Genomic DNA, 20,491 nt, shown 5'->3' on the forward strand with positions numbered 1-20,491 from the left:
GATAATGGATGGATGGATAATAATAATAATAATTTATTAAGCAGCAAAATACATCATTTTTTATACATTTCAGGGGGAAGACATTTTGGCACTTGCCGTTGACTAAAAATGACATCACAGTTTCTTACAGCTCATGTAACGACTAGCCACGTCTCATCTTGCAAAATATCATCTTGCGGGCGACAAATAGCTCCAGGACCATGAGTTTGAGACCCGTAATTTAGTGAGATTGTGGAAAGGAATGGTTGAAGATCCTTCTTTCTGTACTCTCCCATTTTGTGAAATTTAATAGGGATTAGGTGCTTTTTATTTCGATGGCAAAAGGGGGTTGTACAAAGTATTAACATTATGAGTGCTAATATTTGTGGCACAGTGGATTTGATGTAAAATAATTATTTTTTTAATGTAGGATTTTTTTCCCCCCACTGAATAAATGCACTTTTTTCCACTGGATTTTCCACTTTTTCTTCCTCTTTTTTTTAATGTGGGTGCTATATGGTTTAGATGAAAACTGAATTGATTAGAAGCTAAAGAACTGCAAGGTGCCAATAATTATGGAGGGCAGTCTGGTGGCCATATTGGTATCTGACATGCAAAGATGCTATCAATTCATATCTATACCCCCCTCGTCAAACGCACAAATTCTCACATACATGATGTCAAATACCTGAATACATAAATACAAACAAGATGAAGTTTGAAAGGAAATGATTCCAGCGATCTGTATTCACTGCCGTTCGGAGGCATTTTTCATCTATCTGAACCAGTTTGGACACCCCCGGCATGGAGGCACTTAGTACGGACCTGTGCAGGCAGCCTCAGCTTCAGTCTCCGAGGCGCGTCATTACAGACCCTCTCCTCTTCTGCTACCACCGATCCACGTTTTTGGTTGTTGTTTTTTGACTCATCGACTCCCCGCGCTTTTGAATCCCCGGTTTCGATGTGTTTGCTGTCGCCTACTGCCTCTGTCCACCTCCAGTAACCCATGTCCGCGTGCATCCCGCCTCCTCCCCGCGCCCCCGCTCACGCTCCGCGGTGCCCGCTGTCACCATGTCCACTCCGCCCGTAGACCCGCTCTCGGCTGTGGAAAGCGGCCCCCAGTCGCACTATTTCCAGGTAGGTTCGGAGGATTGTAGACGACGAAGGGTTGACTCGTTGTCTTGTGGCTTCTTGTGGTTGAAAATGAAGGCGTCGCATTTTGGCATGTAGGCTACTTCTTTTTTTTCTGCAGTTGATGCTCGATCGACAAAAAGCATTATTTAAAGGGGGGGGGGGGGGGGCTATCATAATGATAGCCATCTTTCCACACAAAATGACAATATTGGTGCAGTAAGTTGCTGCTTGTGTTTTAGCGTTTAGATCAGCGTCTTTTTTGCGGCAATGTGACAGAAGGAAAATACTATAATCTGCCTCACCTGTAGCCTCAATCTACAGGGCCGTTAGCATTTAATCTTACTGATTCATTTATTTAAGCAAACTGCTAAGCGCTGTGTATCCAACAACCTGCATTCTCCTGCAGTCTATCTGTGATATGAGGAAAGCTGCAGTTCAAGAAAACAGCAGCTCTTTTCCACTCAGCCGCTCAAAGAGGCTATTACGTTGTTCAAGATGATCTGGATTTTTTTGTTTGGGACAGGTAACTGACCCTGAAAAAGACACTGACGGTTTAATGCCAACGTCGACATGAATTAGCATGCAACTGTGAGATTTTGATTAAAATTGACTAATTTGGTGATCAAAATGCTGAAATCACTCATCTCAAAATATCAAAACCAGTGCAATGTGAGTTATTTTTAACAGAATATACATCTTAAGTCATATAAAAGTGCATTGTCAACCAGATACTCAAGCAAGCAGCATGTACCTGTACATCTTCTTTGTAGTTCATCATTTAAGTTGATATGGATAGAAATGAAATCCATCCATTTTCTATAACATTTATTAGTGTTACGGGTGAGCTGAAGCCAATCCCATCTGAAATTTGGCAAGAGGTGAGTTACAACCTGGACTGGTCACCAGTCATTGCAGGGCACATACAACCACACACATTCACATTCACATTCACACCTAACCACAATACAGTATAACATTTCCAAGATTGCATTTTTTTAATATGGATGCCAAAGAAAACCCACACAAGCATCTGGAGAAAATGCAAACTCCACACAGGAAGGCCGAAGCCGGGATTGTAAACTTGAACCCCATGTGTGGCAGATGAGCTAACCAGTAGCCTACTGTGCTACTCCATTTTTATTGTGCAAACCCCAATTCCAATGAGGTTGGTTGTTAGCAATCCGTTTCGTCATTGTTGTCATTGATCGGGAGAATATGACATCCATGATTTCCAAAAACAATTTGAAATATGGACTCGTCAGACCACAGTAATCTTTTTCTGAATTCAGTCCATATCAGACGAACTCCGTCCCAGGATTTCACTTTGCACGGTAAAATTTGAACTTGCATTTGTAGATGGAGCGATGAACTGTGTTAACTGATTTTCTGAAGTGTGCCCATGAGCACGTGGCAATATCCCTTACACAATGTCGCTGTTTTTTAATGCAGTGCCACGTGAGGGGTCGAAGGTCACGGGCATTTAATGTTGTTTTTTTTTTGCCTTGCCGCTTACATGCAGCGATTTTCGAAATTCTTTGAAATCTTTTGATATTATGGACTACAAATGATGAAATCCTAAATTTCTCTCCAAATTTCTCACTCACCTGTTTCCAATTAACCCATTGACCTGTGGAATATTCCAAACAAGTGTTTTTTGAGCATTCTCGGTCTTGTGTTTCCCTGCCTCAGCTTTTTGGGAGCGTGTTGCAGACATCAAATGAGAAATGAGAGAATATTAGCCCCAAAAAAACCCAATCATTTTCATCAGTTTGCACATAAAATATATTTGTAGTTTATTCAATTGATTATAAGTTGAAAATGATTTGCAAATCATTGTAGAACCTATTCTCTTTTTTACTTACTTTACTACGTTTTACACAATGTCCCAACTTCATTGGAATAGGGGTTTGTATTGTTTACAAATTATTTATTTTGCATTTATTCATGAATGTCTGACTAACAGGCTAACAGGCAATATTACACACCGCTGCGCTGAAGTTGCTGATCCATGATCACTGTCGCAATGATAGAAAACATTTAATAAATAAGTGGTATGTGGCACAATTTTTTTGGGATCAAAATTCACAAAAAGGATTAGACATAATTAAGCATCAACTTACCAAAGCCAAACGAAACCATGCAGTATACTGTACGTGTGATATTGGTAGCGTAATACAGGAATATTGATATCTGTTTGATGTGTTGCCGTTGCTTTGTTTTTGCCCACAGCTGCCCAGGAAGTTGCCAAAACGCAAGAGCCGCTTCAAACGCTCGGATGGCAGCACGTCCTCAGACACAACATCAAGTTTTATTAAACGGCAGGTAAAAAAAAAACACACTCATTACTTCTTCTTGACCTTTATTTAACCAGGCTAAAAAAAACTCTGGCCTTTAAAATCTCTTTTGCAATAGCGACCTGGCCAAGAGGCAACAGCACGTGCGAGTCAGTAACAAAACAAGAACATTCGTGTGCATGTCTGTTTGTAGTGTAGCGTACTTGCGGTGTGTCTGGTGCGAGGAGGGATTGAGATGAAGAATGCAGTCATTCGGTCATACGTAGGCCATTTTGTGCCATCTAAAGAGCCGGTTCTGGCCTTTCCAGGCCTGTGGTGGTATTTTTGTCATAAACAAATAACGTTCAGACCGCACAGTAGCATTGTTAGCCATTGACATCTCCTTAGCTGTAGTTTTTACTTTGATCAGAAGAGGGCAACAACATACTTAAATATGCTACTTTTATCTGAAGAATCCCTGCAGAGGCTCATTTTGTAATTAAAGCTTTTGGGTCAAGATCACGTAAGAGACCCAAATTAAGATTTGGTGAAGTGCTCATGCTGTTGTGAAGCATCCCTGTTGATTTGATGGTGTCCTGCCGAGGAGGTTTTCACTTAGTTAGTTTTTTTGTTTCTGAGGTGTATTTAATGCGATGTGTCCCGCTTTAAAAGGAGGGCTGTTTAAAGTTTTTGAGAGTTGAGTTTTAGATTTACAATTCATAAAATACGAGTTCATCTGTCGAAGGCACTGTTCAATATGAGTCTAGAATTTGATTGCACTGCATTTGTAGTCATATTTTTGATGTTGATATTTCCTAACATGTGGCCGTGTGTATCACTAGCTACGTCTCGTGTTCTGTGGCAAGAAGCATTCACACAAGGAAGTGGGGCAGCTGCAAGAAAAAGAGGAGGGGGGCGGGGGGGGGGGGCACGCTGAGCAGACACCTTCTTCAGGAGGGAACATTAGTTATCCTGGATCGGGAGGGTGGGGTGATGTGGGGGGAGGCTAATGACAACCTCCAGATCCCCTGAAAATATTGCAATGGCGTGAAATATTCATGATGTTCCCTGTAAAGGCCTCGGGCGACATGATGCGTGGGTTCCATGCTCACACGAGCCCCTCTCAGTCGTTACCTCGCCTCCACACAGGCGGCGGCACCCTTAGGTGATCTGACAAAAAGTGTTTAATGCAGAGGGAGGCCATTTCCCCCAACAGAGCAGATAGTTTCTTGTCTGTGGTGGGGTGGAGTGGGGTGGGGTGGGGTGTCCATGGAGGAGCTGTGGCGTATGACTCATTTCTGCAGCAGCATGCTGCCATAAGTAGGGCTGAATGTTGTTAGCTGCCTTGAACGGCTCTTCTCTTCCTGGGAAGTTGGTGGAACAAGAGTTGTAAATAGGTTGCCGGTTGTTGGGATTAGGTGGGGCGGCTGGTGTCTGCCTCCCATCGTGTGGGTGTGGGACAGGCTCGGTTCAGTCAGCCTGCACGCAGGATGTATTGTAGTGTACGGAGAGGGAGGACGCAGTTACCAGCCGCTCAGCACAGACGCGTTAACTGACTTAGCTCAAGATACCGTGAATAACACGCATCCGTGTATAATACGCCCCTCCACCACAAATCACACATAATAAGCAGTTTTCTCTGTATACTTGTGTATATTGTATTGAATAATATGAAGGAATAGAGATTCACAACATACCCATAAAGTGTCAATGCTTTTAAATCCAGGTTAAAAACAATGCTCTTTTCCCATACTTATGATTACGGTCTTTCAAAGTATGTTTAAAATCATGCAAGAGAAAAATCTTGCACTGTATGCTCTTTTAGTAGGTTGTTTTTTCTTTACTTAATCTCTTTAACTTACTTTTACAGTACGTGAAGCGTATTGAATTACGTTGCGTAAGAAATGCGCTATGAATGATGATTCAAATTTTTTTTTGTTACTACCCCAATGTACTGCCACATAGGGGCCACATAGGACAACACACTTCCTAACCGGATCCATCCATCCATTACCGGTACCGCTTATCCTCACAAGGGTCGCGGGCGTTTGGTGCATATTTATTATTATTTATTTTTTTTCACAAAAATCAACTCACTCAAAATGTCAATAATGTTGAGGTACTATGTTTGTCCTTCATATCATTCCATATCCGCAAAAAAAAAGATTAGGCTTACTCACATATCGGGCAGTATAAGACCCAGTGTAAGTGCAACCGGGCCATTTTTTTTTGGTATATATTTTTCCATTCCCTCGTTTCTCCTTCAGACCACCCTCCGCTTCCTCCTCCTCCTCGGATTGATCAATTGACATATCTTGACTTTGATATTGATAGAACCACACTGTGATTTATGGCATTGTATGCCAGAGAGCTATACACATGTCATTTTTTGACATTGAATTATGACTGTGCAGTTAATAGATTTCTTTCTTTTGTATTTGGTGACTGGATTCTCACATTTCTGACTCTTGCTATTTTTGCTATTGGGAGTTGAGGGGAACTGTTCCAGCCTACTGAATAATATATTCTGTTTTTGTACATAATCTTTATGCAGCAAATGAAACCATCTTGTTTTCACACCAGCATGCAGTCTTGGCACATTATTCGACTTGGTTTGACCCGAACAAAAGTTCTGCCTTTGTTTTTGCATTCTGGCATATACAGTATTGCTCCTTGAGTCAGACATACATTAACTGCATATTCAATGTTTTATTTTTTCTTGCAATATTTTTTTCATTTTGGGGATTTTCCGGGATTTTTTCTCTCAATTTCCCCCCATTTTTAATGTAAGACTCAAATTGAATGTTTATCAGCGATTTTTGAAGAATTGTTTGGGTATTCATGAAAAAAAAAAACCTTTTAGATTATATTAAAAAAAATGCTTTTTCCCCCCCAAAACTTTTTGGGGTGGTGAGAGGATTAATCAGGGCCCGCGCCAGTTGCCCATCCCTGCCCTCCAAAAAGGAAATTATTGGCACCCAAAATTTCACAAGTTGATGAGGTAGGTTTTTGAGATATTTTAATCTGGTGTTCTTAAGTTTGACCTATAAAATATTGCGCACCGTGTATCATAATTTATACGTGCGTCTCTCATGGTCGCCGTTTCTTCACAGCATTATATTACATTGCAATCGATGATGACTCTCTCGTCCTTCCAGCCATCTGTCAGTCTTGCCCACTTTCAGGTCTGGTTAACAGTCTTCACTTATCATGATTTGTCCAAGGGTTGACTGCGTCCACCCACCTCATTCACCTTTTATTCCTCCAGTGCCGCCTGGCGCTGGTGCAGTGTTGCTTTGCAGAGTTTATGAGAGCAAGAAATCAGATCTCGTTATCTAACGTAGACAAAAACACACAGAGGAGGCGAGGCGATCGCTTTCTCTTTCACATGGGCAGAGCACGCCTCATTTGTAGTTCTCCTTATTTGGCTCATTTGGGGTTTTTTTGCGGATTCACTGAATCCCTTGTTGTGTCTGTTTATAGTTTGTAACAACGAAGGAAGACAAGGACTTTGACATAACTGGCTGGAGTTTTTGTGTAAACTAAATATACATATACGAATATGTAACAAGCCCACTAGTTGAAACAAGGCGTTCTGATAAATATTGCGTTTGTGGAATAAGAGTTAATGCATCCGATTTTAGCCATCTCTGGGGGCGGCCATTTTGTCACTTCTGTCGACTGAAAATGACATCACAACTGCGTAGGGCTCAAGTTACGACCAATCACAGCTGACCTGTTTTCTGAAGCTGTTTGGTCGTTACCTGAGCCCTGAGTAGTTGTGATGTCATCTTCAGTCGACAGAAGTGACAAAATGGCCGCCCCCTGAGATGGCTAAAAACGGGCGAATCAACTCTTATTCCACAAACTTAATATTAATCATAATGCCGTGTTTCAAGGAGGGGGCCTGCTGTGAACATATTCTTGAAAAAAAAATGTGTTTAGGGTTAATTTCCTCTTTAAGTAGTTCCTTGTCTAGTGCCTCCTTGTCTTTTATTTATTGATCTATTTAGCAGTCAGTTGTTTTCAGCACAACACCGAAGCCAAGCTGGGATGCGTCCTTAAACCACGAGGAGTGAAAAATGATCGCAGGCATATATTTTGCTAATGAGGAGATGTCTTTGGAGAATAAACAGGGCAAAAAAAAAGGATGTATATGTGCTGCACTGTGGGGGATGATGGGATGGAATGGGGCCAAGCATTCGAGAAGAGGAAGCAGTTTCCTCCTTTGTGCTATATTTGGTCTTCCAGAGGATGGCGGGTGTGGGAGAGCAGCACATTGTGTTGTACGTGCACACAAACTCCCTCGCGAGCGTGTTGGGGGCGAAGAGACACCTGCAAACGAACACAGCAGCAGAAAACACAGCACACGCTAGATGTGGCGTCGCAATGCAAATAAGCAAATGACTGCATAAAGATTCTTCCATTCCCTCGCACCGTCTCACCAGGGGTCGGCTGATTCCTATACCAGTAGACCGTCGGATTCCGACCTGTCAGCAGAGGAGGACCGCGAGGCGTATCGGCGTGAAGCCGAGCGCCAGGCACAACTTCAGCTCGACAGAGCTAAGGTAGGATAGCCAATGATTTCATAGCAGGAAATACATTGTTGTCAGCATTAATACCGTGCTTGGTTGTTATTTTTTGCTCATCATTTGTTGTGGCATTTACAATATTTATAACATTAGCCTGTAATGCCGCAGGTGAAAAAAGGTTGGTTCAGAACATTAAAACAAGAATCCAGAACCTGAACTAAAAGTTTACTCTGGCTCTTGTATGATGCACAACGACAACAAAAAAAAGCAAAGCACAAAGCGATACTCATCAAATATCACTTTTGCTACCCATTTTAATTTTTTTAAGTGTTACTATCACTTCAAAAATTTTACTAGTACAGTATTTTTTTTTTTTTTTGCAACACTCAAGCTTTGAAAGCAATATAAATAGGGCTGCAATTCACAATTGGACTGGCCTACAGCAAATTTTAATCAGAGAAGCATTTGTGTGTCACAAAATTATATATTTTTAAAATAAATAAAATATTATTTCATTTATTTAAAAATTGTTATTATTATTATTATTATTTTAAAAATGTCTACTTTTTTCTGGCAAATCAGGTTTTTGAGATATTTTCATTTTTTGGTTTTTAAGTCTGACTTATAAAAGCTTGCATTGTAATTTATAGCTATGACATTTCTGAAAAAAAATCCACCTGTTGCTGAGTCTTAATTCCTAAATATTACTAAATATATGATGATGAATATATTACATATTATATCATTGTTATTAAATTATTTTGATTATTATGAAATAAGGGCAGATTCGTAATCAGTGCAAAAAATGTATCTTGAAACGTTTACCTGCATCTCTGATTTAAAAAATTACAAAAAAATTGTTGACCAGTGTTAATTTAATGGTGATTAACCGGCCGATTATTTTGCCGATTAATCGATGTATCGGATTTTACAAAACATGTTTTCATTTCCATACTTTTTTCAAAAACATGGCATTATGTCAAAATGACATTGCAGAAAATGAACAAACATAAAGCACTTATGATTCAGTTACAGGTTTGATCATCATTGTTTTTCATAGTCAAAAGCAGATGTTTTACTTTGATTCAACGCAAAGATCAGTCCACTTACATAGAGGACGAGAGAAATCGGATAATATTTACTATTGAGAAGCTGCTGAACACTTGGACAATTTTAAATGAAAAAAGCTATTAAAAAAAAAATAGCGATTAATTGGTTAATCAGTTGTTGATTAACCAATTAATTGTTGTACCTCAAAATATAAGTCCATGTTGTCACATGCGTCCATAAAATACTCAATCAGATGAACTTAATGTATTTTTTTTCTTACCAGTCCAAACCTGTGGCGTTTGCAGTAAAGACAAATGTGAGTTACTGCGGAGCTCTGGATGAGGACTGTCCTGTACAAGGAGCTGCAGTCAACTTTGATGCCAAAGACTTCCTGCATATCAAAGAAGTGAGCGATTGCGACTCCTTCCAACAAGCTCCTCCTCTGCGTTTAAGCAGCACACGTTTGTATGATGCTCAGAGCTGGGCACTTGACTCTTTTTTGCCGGTCCGTACTCCGTCCTCCGTCCGCGACCTGGGTACCCTTCAGTCCTCGTCCCTCCGTCCTTATTCATAAAAATGATCGTCCTCCGACCCCGTCCGTCCTCGTCCTTTTAAAGTGGTCCCGTCCGTACGTCCGCCCTCACCCACCTAAAAAAAAAAGTGTCCGGGCCTGACGCTGCGGGAAAGATGCTAATGGCAGAGGTTTGTTTAGAGCTCATTAGCTGGCTAATTTACTATTCAAATTCTGCTTACCTTATTGGCACCCACTTCTGGGTTAACGGTTTGACGTACTTTTTTCCCTCTTCGCCTCGAAGCAGCCAGTCAGCATCGGGGAGTACGACGTCACACACAGCCTCCTGTATCAAGGAGAGCGCCAAATGAAGCCAAACGTTATCGTTGTGGTTTGTAGACATCTCGAGCAATATGACACGGCCAGCTACCAGTGCCCGGACAAGAAAAAAAGGGAGCAGGCTTGGAGAACCGTGAGTGAGGAGCTTGTTATACCTGGTATGTTTTTACTCTCTTTAGTTTTTTACAGCTGTTGAACTTTACAAAGACGGCAATAATTGTTTGCATTAGCTTTAGCATAGCGAAAGCTACGTAGAACTCAAGCAGCAGACAGTCAAGCGACATGTTGGCGTGAGTCGCCGGTCTGCTGGCTCCGACGCTGATCGCGCTACTGGTTCTCATCACTTGTTGTACTCGTAGAACTCGCGCTGTATCTCCTGTTGAAAAATCTCCCGCGCAGTTGGTAACTAGTGGCGCGTTTGAAGCATTCTGAGGCAATTTTTGTCGTTTGGTCATTTCGCCAAGTAGGTTGAAATGAACTTTGGCCGCCTCGCGCCAAACGTCACACGTATGAGGGCCGATTACTGGACCGCACTAAAATCCACCTCCGCCCCTTGCTCAGTCCGTCCCTTTTTTAAAACTTGTCGTCCCCCGTCCTCCGTCCCAAAAATGGGCGTCCGTCCGGGTCGGAGGGACGAACCGTTCCCGCCCCCGGAACGTAATGCCCAGCTCTGGTGATGCTGAAACAGTTGTCAATTTAACAGAAGTACAGTAATGACTGGTGGATCGGCCGGCTCGTCAAAGAGGGAGCTGACATCGCCTTCATCCCCAGCCCGCTGCGACTGGAGGCAATGAGACTCAAGCAAGAGCAGAAACAGAGGTACTTTGCCGTTAGCTGGGTTATTTCACAATCCGGTTGGTTGCGAATGTGCGGGAATTGGACTTGGGATGACAGTGTTAGGCTACATACATTGACAGAAATAGGGTAGTAATGACATGGATCAAAATTCATGACGAATCCTCTCAAGCCCATTGTGCAGTAGACAAAACAGAATGGAACCTAAACACCCTGTATGATAAACAAAGTTATTGGAATTGTGTAAGTGAATTAGCGGTATCAATGTACATTTTTCTTTTACAGTTTGTGTAATACCGTCTTGTGGTTTGGCATTGCAGGAAAACAGGGGGCAACTCCTCCAGTTTAGGAGACATGGTGACTGGAAACTGGAGGACCACACCACCATCTGCAGGTGAATGTAAGTATTACACATACAGTTTGTTTACCAGAGTGCTGTAGGCCGGTGTTCTATCTGAATCAACTTAATCGCTTTTTTTAATTTCAAAAGCTAAACAGAGGCAAAAACAGGTAGGTTTACTCATTAATCTTCTTTTTGACATTTCCCGTGGTTGCCTTTTCCCCAGTTCCCTCTGCCCATCCTTTTTCACGTCCCTTCTGTGGTGATCGTCCTCTCTTTCACCCTTCGCCTTGCCTTATGTGTGGCAGGAACATGTCCCTCCATACGATGTGGTGCCGTCCATGAGGCCGGTGGTCCTTGTGGGTCCGTCACTCAAGGGTTACGAGGTCAGTGTGCCATATGCAACCTCTGGCATAGAGAGGAACACAAACACTAAAACTGCTCCGTTTGCTGTTCAAGACAGTTACCGTACGTTACATATTCGTTTCTTCTCTCTTCTGCCCCAGGTTACAGATATGATGCAGAAAGCCCTTTTTGACTTCCTGAAACACAGATTTGAAGGAAGGTCAGTAGACGTCAGAGAACTGATCATTGACTGTATCTCAGGTTCAAACTATGGAGCTCAAATATTGCATTGACCGTCTGTTTTTGCCACTTTCACCGAAACTGCAGAATCTCAATCACCCGTGTCACTGCCGACTTGTCCCTAGCTAAAAGATCCGTCCTCAATAAAAGACCCATAATGGAGAGGTCCAACACTCGCTCCAGTTTGGGTAAAAGTTACATTCAAAAGATTGGTACTTTTTGATGGACAGAGGTTTGAGGCCCGCACATGGAAATGTTTGTGCTTTATGCAGCGGAGGTTCAGAGTGAAATCGAGAGGATATTTGAACTCGCCAAAACGCTGCAGCTGGTGGTTCTGGATGCGGACACCATCAACCATCCCGCACAGCTCGCCAAAACCTCCCTCGCACCCATTATTGTCTACGTTAAAGTCTCCTCACCAAAGGTAACCATCCACAATAACTTTCGTTTCTAACGCCATGTAGACAAACTGTCCTTTTGGCTCCTCGCAGGTGCTCCAGAGGCTGATCAAGTCCAGGGGGAAGTCTCAGAGCAAGCACTTGAATGTGCAGATGATGGCTGCGGACAAACTTTCTCAGTGTCCCCCCGTGAGTGGACTATCATTTCCTGTCAGAATATTCAAATGAGCTCCATTTTCCAGGGTGGTAAAATATTTATCATTAATCTGATCAGGCTCGGGCGGGGGGGTAACGGAATGAATGATCATTGCGTTACGTATTCAGGATACACCAAAAAATAAATGACGCTGCATTCGTTACGGAAAAAAACCCCAATCAAATTACAGGTACATTTATTAAGCGAAATGTCGTCAGCAGGAATCCTAAAGACGAGCGTCAGTGATCGCAATTGTTGTCATAATACTTTTTTTTTTTTATGAGAATGGACGGAGAAAAGTCTTGACTAACTCTGGTTTGATCATTAAGATGAGAAAGTTTAAAAAAAACAAAAAAACTAACTATGGCCAGCAGACGGCAGCATTCTGTCTCTTTTGAATGAGATCACGTGTTTGAAGTTTGTGAAGGGACACTAGGGCGAGCTTAACATTGGCACTTATATAATAGGTTTGCATGTAAAAATGACATCAGTACTAAAGTGCCCCCCCAAAAGACTCTGTAGTGATTTAGGGGCTTTTTTTGTGATTAGGTTTACGACAAATTGCCCCGCCCCTTTTTGGGTCGTGGCTTATGTTATGTTTTCTGTCTCAGCGGTCTACGTCACGCGAGGAAGGCATGCGTGGTAATATTGCTCGCTTTGTCAGTTCTGTTGTCTAAAACGGCGACCGATCGCCACCAAAATGCAAATGCACATTTCTACTCCTGTCCACTTCAAACTGTGAAAGTATAAAAGTGTTCTGCACAATAGTTTGGATTTATTGACATAAAACGTGATGTCATCATGATCACCTCCACAAAATCAAAAATACCGTGGCGATTGCTCCTCCACTTTCACAAGCTGAAGCGGACAAGAGCATGAACGCGCACACGAACCCCGACTGGTTATATTTCGGACGCTTAGCGACGCTAAACTCGTGTCAACTGTCAGGAGAGAGACGGGGGCTTGCAGCAGCAGCAGGCAGATTAGAACTTTACACCCCCCTCTTCCCTCTCCGGCTAAAGGTAGGATAATGGGACGGCTAATAGCAACAACTAGCTTCAGGCCGTTAAAACAAAAGGCGTTGGCACAACAACATTAGCTCCTTACTCTGCGTCCAGCCTGCGTCGATCTTCAAGTCGCGTGCGTTGTCAGACAGAGAGCCGCCAGAGAGTGACGTAAGCCGTCATCGAACAAGCGTCAATGTTCAGCAAACAAAAAGTTCCAGCGAGGCTGACTCCACAACCGAGTGTGGCCGCATTCGTACATACATTTTCAGCTGTTTACATTCCAAATTGGACGGCGTGTTGTCGGTCGAGAAAATGGGGCCATTCCTCATCCAAATAAATGTGCACGTCCACTCATTCCCACTTCAGTCTCTGTAAATATACTGACTGGTGTTAAATGCCTCGCTCGTCCTAACCGTGATCAGCAAAGAAGCAGTGTTTTTTTTTTTGTTTTGTTTTGTTTTTTTAAGCAAAGAAGCAGTGCGCGCTCATCCCAGCCTAAATCTATGTAGCTCATGCTCAGTTCCACATTTCCTCATTCTCAGATAAATCGGCCACGGAGTGGTTACTCCTTTTGATATGTTGAAGTGGTCATTAGTAAGGATGTCCACATAAATTTCGGTGCCAATTGATCACCGTTTTTGGACGTTATAATCAATGAAAGTACAATGATATCCAATGGAGAGTTTGGAATCGGTCCCTCCAGCGACTCCGACCGAACAAGGATAGAGCGGTAGGGGGCGAGGCCATTCTCCTCATTAACAAGAGGCGTTATTCATGGGGTCACTTATTTCCTAATTCCTCCCAAATTTATTGATGAAATAGAAAATGACAACTCTTTCCATGTTCTTGATCAAAAAATATATAAAATGAACTTGTTAGTGAAAACATGGCCCAACCGTTCCTTTGTGAACATGGCACTTTTGAAAATTCGAACTTTAAGAGCAGCTTGAGTTCGATCAAAGTGTTTGAGAGTAAAGATTGCGGATATTATTTAAAGGGGAAGACAACTCAGCAAAATTCGTTGCAATAAAATGTTCTAAGCACCTTCACTAGTCTAAACACGGCATTTTGATTCATGATTTGTGGAATATGACTTAACCACCAAAATCCACCCGTTTTTAGCCATCTCATGTGGGGCGGCCATTTTGCCACTTGCTGTCGACTGAAAATGACATCACAGTTGCTCAGGGCTCAGGCAACAACCAATCGCGGATCACCTGTTTTCTGAAGCTGAGCTGTGATTGGTCATTTTCTGAGCAACTGTGATGTCATTTTCAGTCGACAGCAAGTGGCAGCATATCCGCCCCCTGAGATGTACAAAAAAAAAGGTGGATTTCAACTGCTTATCTCATATTCCACAAATGCAATGTTAATCAGAATGCCATTATTTCTACTAGTGGGGCTGCATAAACATATTCTTGTCAAGAAAATTTGGGGGTTGACTTCCGCTTTAAATTTCGAACAAGAAGTGATGATAATGTACACACATAACCCTAGCAACCCTGAATACGATATGGTTGATATATACAGAAGGATATGTACAGAAGGAAATGGCACATTCACAGTAACATCTAGTTGCAGTCTTTCGTAATGCATGCATCATAGATGTTTGAAAATGACAAGCTGCTTGTAAATCAGACCTTATAGATGTCTTAACGTCTGCAAACAAATGTCTGTAATCACAGGAATACCTAAATGCCACTCCTCCCACCAATTCTTGGATGCATTCATGCATATTAGCTGTCAAAATGAGTGGTGGCAAAGCCAAATGCATACGCAAGAACAGGGCAAGAAGGAATTAACTAATTATTTTATTGACTCAGCAGAACAGCGGGAATTACAGACCGAGGTGACAAGTAAATCAATTCTCTAAAAAGGAATGAACAGAAACAGGTGCCTGAAATGTACTAATTACAACAACGAGCCATTGTTGGCAGAACACAAGGGCAGTTGCTTGGCTACGCAAGAGAGCTAAAAGAAATTCACCGTTTACAAGGTACAGTATACAACGCAGAAACTGGAGAGGAGGTTGTATGGGTGTCACACACAGACGCGTGATCGGGGAAGGTGGAAGGCGGTCTCCGGGTGCTCACTTCGCAGCAGCCAACTTTACATCATTGCTACACTGACTCCAGCGAGTCCGTTATGTTTCTGCCACGAAGCACTTCTCGGAGCTTCAATTGACCGTGAATCAAGTTGGCTGTGTTCACTCCCACAACGGCGCAAATGCCCATTTCTCACTGCACCTGTCTACGAAAATGCCAAAGGAAAGAAAACTCCACCCATGCGCACAGTTAATCTGCACTTCGTGCTAGACTTGCGCTGGCCACGAGAGTCTTCAATTAACCTAACACGCATGTTTTGAGGATGCGGGAGCAAGCAGAAGTATCCAGAGAAAGAAAGAAAAAGTTCCGAAAATACAAAACCAATTTGAATAAAGTTAATTAAAGACGAAGTCAACCCAAACATATTTTTTTCAAGAATGTTCTATGCAGGCCCACTAGTTGAAACAAGACAATATGATTAATATGAAATATGAGTTAAGCAGCAAAATCCACCGCTTTTTGGGGGCAGCCATTTTGTCACTTCTGTCGATTGAAAATGACATCACAACTGTTCAGGCCCTCAGGTAACAGATAACGTCCAATCACGGCTCAGCTTCAGAAAACAGGTCAGCCGTGATTGGTCGTTACCTGAGCCCTGAGCAGCTGTGATGTCATTTTCAGTCGACAGAAGTGACAAAATGGCCGCCAGCTGAGATGGCTAAAAATGGGTGGATTAACTCTTATTCCACAAACACAATATTTATCAGAATGCCTTGTTGCAACTAGTAGGTTTGCATAGAACATATTCTTAAAAGAATATGTTTGGTTTGACTCCCGCTGTAAATCCACTGTGGGGATGCTATGGTGCGCTTTGCTTGAGGACCACCAACGTGTCCGTCACTTCTGCTGCCTTTTCCAAGTTGCACTTTTGCCCGTAGGATTTGTTTGATGTCATTTTGGATGAAAACCAGCTGGAGGATGCTTGCGAGCATTTGGCTGAATACCTGGAGATATACTGGCGGGCCACTCATCTCCCAGGCACCACCCCTCTTAATCCTCTTTTAGAGCAGAGTCTGATGAGCCCGCCGTCGGCCATCTCCAGCCTCCAGGTGAGCTGCTCGCCGCCGGTCTCGACTGTCCCGCGTCGAGACTTGTGCGTTACGTTGTTACGCCGTCGCCGTTTTTCAACGTCTCCCAATTCTCACTCTTGTGTCTTTGATATAATTGTCTTCGCTTGTGTGTCCTCTCGCTCATCCATGCTTAACATTTTCTGAAATGCAGGAATTAATTGAATGATGGCTTTACCAGCTGTGGTGAGTAGTGGGGTATATACAACACACACACACGCACACACACCTGTTAACACCTGAGCCAAACACGGGGGTGACAGTGTTTTATTCGTACGCCGCATCCTTCCTTCTCTCTCCTTGAGTTGACGGTCTCGAGTGAATCAACACTTTGAATTCACCGCAATTGAATGACACAGGGAGCCTAAAATGACTAAACTTGCGTGTCATTTGGCAAACTCTCCTCATTACTCCTTCTTGTCTGTTGATCCGTTTCACGCATGCCACGTAAATGTGCCGGCCCTCGCAGTGGCACATGACGCTATCGGAAATGTGTGTACTTCCTGTTACGCAATGATAGTAATAAGACCACAATACAGTTTGTGTACAGTACACTAACACTTGTGCCGTATAGCCTTCCCATTCTCTCTTCCCATCTTCACCGTTTGACTGGCATTTACTTACTTTGTTGTAACAATGTGTGCACACAGACAAAACTTTGCAAACACCTCGTTGGAAAGGGCTTACTGTACTTCAGCAAAGGTTGGCATTCAACAAGGGATGCATGATAAATACCGGCCAGATCGCTGTCGGACCGATATTGGGAAAAAATTATGTCATGTTAATCGGTCCGATATTGCCAAAACTGGACCGATAAAAAAGGACGCGTCAAATACACCAACATTGGTCCGGACACTGTCAACTTAAAGTAGAAACCAACCTAAACACATTTTTTCAAGAATATGTTCCCAGCAGGCGCTCTAGTTGAAACAATTAATATTGCGTTTGTGGAATATGAGTTAAGCAGCAAAATCCACCCCTTTTTAGCCATCTCCGGGGGCGGCCATTTTGTCAATTGCTGTCGACTGAAAATGACACACAACTACCCAGGGCTTAGGGAACGACCAATCACGGCTCAGCTTCAGAAAACAGGTCAGCCGTGGTTGGTTGTTACCTGAGCAGTTGTGATGTCATTTTCAGTCGACAGCAACTGACAAAATGGCCGCCCCCTGAGATGGAGAAAAACGGCTGGATTAACTCTTATTCCACAAACGCAATATTTATCAGAATGCCTCGTTTCAACTAGTGGGCTTGCATGGAACATGTTCTTGAAAAAAAATATGTTTGGGTTGACTTGACTTGGGTTGACTGATTTAACATTGGGCACAGAGGTATCAAGAGTCACTAATACTTGCCTCCCCCACCCCATGAAAGGATGGTCACGCTGGTACAACCTCTTTAAATAAATTAGGGTGCCTGGACATTGAATAAATAAGTAATGCCAATCAGAAATTAATACTCTAGATTAATTTGGTTAAATGACTACATTTTGTTTGCACCTAATCATTTCCTTATGAGAAACCCACAGTGCGCATAACTAAAAGTTGCACGCATAACTGTTCTTATTTGTCTCCATATGCCTTCAGTTCAGGCAACAGAGGTGGCATTTAGTAAGTCCTTCTTCACATGGCGTTTGCATTCTTTTGTCACCCTTCTTTGTTTGCATCCACTAAAACGTTGACGTGACAGAAGTGCTGCCACGAGCAGGAAGTGTGAAGCCACTTTGTTGTCCAGTTGTGCCTCGTCAGTCAATCTGCGTTTTGTTCCAGCAGAACAAGAACCAGCCGCAGCCGAGCGAGACAGTGGAAATGGAGGCTGAGGAGCAGGAAGAGGAGGGGGAGGAGGAAGAAGAGGCGGGCGAGGAGGCCGTCTCCCCTTTGGAGCAGGACAGTCTCATGCCATCGGACGAGGCCAGCGACTCGCTGTCTCACGGCCACAGGGGGAGGGGGAGCCCCTGTCAGCGGGGGGGAGAAGAAGAGGAGGAAGAGGAGGAGGATGAGTACGCCTCTCCTCGCCACGGCCGCACGTACAGGGGCATGTACCCCGCCGGCCGGGGGCACGCTGGCGGCCGCAACGCCAACAGCCACGAGTCACAGGACAGGCTGCTTCAAAGCGAAGCCCAGCAGGGTCACAACCAGAGGAACAACCGCCAGCGCAGCCGCCCTTGGCCCCGAGACACCTACTGATGATTCCACAAGTCCAGGTCTATTTTTAGAGCATCACTTTCTCTCCGCCGAGGGGACATTTTGTCATCTCCGGGTAGATTGTCAGATTGTCAACAGGGCTCCTCTGCAATGGAATGCCTTCAGGCAAACTTGTGCTGCTTTGCCTGTGTTTCTCTATTGTAGGATGTCTCCATATACAGTATACTGGCCTTAAAGCAAAACTTGTTTAGGTATCTTTACTGTTGCATGTGTGACTAGAGTATCATCACTTTGAGAGTATTTGCACATCAATTCCAGAACCGGAGCTGAATGATCTTTACGGCGAAACCTATGTAGGGAATGTTTACCGTCGAATCCACAGATGGGAGACACTAATGCATTTTCGGATCATGTAAATAGGAACGGGCACCTAGTTTAGTTACATTGCTTCTTGATTTCCTCACTTGTTTTCAGATACACGCTGCCATCCACCTTTTGTCGTTTTTTAACTTGGGAGATAGCGGATGGCACATTGCAAGTGCGAAGCTGCAGTACATGTCCGTGTCATACCGCCAGTGCATATCTCTCGCTCTCTCTTCCTCTCTCTCTCTCTCTCTCTCTCTCTCTCTCTCTCTCTCTTTCTGCTATTGCACAATCACTCGCTAACATCTCGAAAAAGCTGACGGGAAGAGAGAATGTAAACACACACACACAAAAAAAACCCATAAAACAAAAGGGAATGTTGCTTGTTTTACGTTGACCCGTCCCCAGACACACGCTGCTCAGTGGCAGCTTTCGCGAATGTACGTTTGCATGCCTCAGTGCGTCTCCGAAGCACCCGGTCATCCGATTGTAGCACATTCTTTGATTGTAGCATCTCCAGGTTCCACGCTATTCTCTCCGTATCGCGCCCGCTTTGTGTACTGCAGTTTGACCACGGCCGACCCTCAGGTGTCCATCAGCCATACCAGCTGATTTAAGGAATTACTTGGTTTACTGCTTCTATGTCGCACATGTATCTAGTGTTGTATGTATATTTTGAAGAGGAAAAAAAAAAAACAGCATGATTGAGAAAAAAAAAGACAAAAAAACTATGCAAGTGCTGCATGAATTCTGATTCTTTTTACCGTTAAGTATTTTAGTAATGCATTGTTTCTGGTTGTGCCCGTTGTCTTGCAGTAATAGTCGTCTTTGGGGCGGTTTCCTTCTCCACTCAAAACTAACAGCACTCGTACTCACGCCCACAAGTTCAAAATTGAGCTGGGCACTCACTTAACTCGTCGCACTTTGAAAGTCCTTCACTGAAAACGCTCTCCGGATCAGTTTGATGAATGATGTCCTGCATGTCTTAGTTCTACAATTAGCTATTTTCATTCTGTTTTGCCAGTGGACCAATGATTAAACAACTGATGAAGCGGTTGAGGTTTATTTCCAATTTATGAAGCACAATTTTTACAAGGTTATCATTTAGTTTCCTATTTCTTATTCTGTATGCAATACTAAGCCTAACATTGAAAAATGAAACGCCTTACACCATCTGGACTTCCTCTTTAGTGTGAGTAGGGAAAAAAAAAAAAAAAAGAGAAAAAAATTGCACTACTTCTTTTTGAGGATGGTTGCTTTGTAATGCAATAACTGCACTAAATCTAACCGTGTATCCAGCACACTACCACAGTGCGCTAGCGTGACACAACACGCCTCTTCCTGCTCCTGATCAAAAGGTGTACAAAGTGAGACATTTCCTGCTTGATGCTGTAAAGAATGCTTTCTATTTGAAAAATAGATTTACAATGCTAAGAAAATTATGACCAACAAAATAAATACATTTTATGTACTTCAATTGTTTGCGTCAATTTTGTTTCTCCTACTAGGCCTATTAGTTCTCATGTAGATTATTAAATTAACCTACAGCTGCTGCTTTCTGTAGGCGTAAAATGCAGGATTACACAGGATGAGATTAAATTTCAACAAAAACTAGGATGTTCTGAAACAACGTATTCAATCTTTTAAATGAACACATTTAGTGGTGTTGGCCC

At 42.9% G+C, this 20,491-nt stretch overlaps 1 protein-coding gene across 2 annotated transcripts; it reads left to right on the forward strand.

Moving 5' to 3' along the window:
- Nucleotides 1-618: 618 nt before the first annotated feature.
- On the forward strand, nt 619-20,289 carry LOC147153016 (voltage-dependent L-type calcium channel subunit beta-3-like). 2 transcript variants are annotated; one of them, XM_086017692.1, is made up of 14 exons: nt 619-1,116; nt 3,343-3,435; nt 7,835-7,954; nt 9,252-9,374; nt 10,522-10,637; nt 10,934-11,013; nt 11,104-11,123; nt 11,262-11,339; nt 11,460-11,518; nt 11,626-11,726; nt 11,811-11,962; nt 12,030-12,125; nt 16,123-16,293; nt 18,081-20,289. In XM_086017692.1, the coding sequence occupies exons 1-14, from the start codon at nt 1,051-1,053 to the stop codon at nt 18,495-18,497; spliced, it is 1,692 nt and encodes a 563-aa protein (XP_085873818.1). In that variant the 5' UTR covers nt 619-1,050; the 3' UTR covers nt 18,498-20,289. The 2 variants fall into 2 exon arrangements, with proteins under 2 accessions (XP_085873818.1, XP_085873874.1); XM_086017748.1 differs by having other exon boundaries at nt 622-1,116; nt 18,084-20,289.
- Nucleotides 20,290-20,491: the final 202 nt, after the last annotated feature.

Source organism: Filicampus tigris, chromosome 1, assembly GCF_054856515.1.
Source record: "Filicampus tigris isolate MCC_2025a chromosome 1, RoL_Ftig_1.0, whole genome shotgun sequence".
Lineage (NCBI taxonomy): Eukaryota > Metazoa > Chordata > Actinopteri > Syngnathiformes > Syngnathidae > Filicampus > Filicampus tigris.

Coding starts and splice junctions, on each gene's coding strand:
- LOC147153016 (XM_086017692.1), top strand. CDS start 1,051: ATGTCCACTCCGCCCGTAGACCCGCTCTCGGCTGTGGAAAGCGGCCCC. Junction 9,375..10,521: donor ACTTCCTGCATATCAAAGAA/GTGAGCGATTGC, acceptor TCAATTTAACAG/AAGTACAGTAATGACTGGTG. Junction 11,340..11,459: donor CGTCACTCAAGGGTTACGAG/GTCAGTGTGCCA, acceptor CTTCTGCCCCAG/GTTACAGATATGATGCAGAA.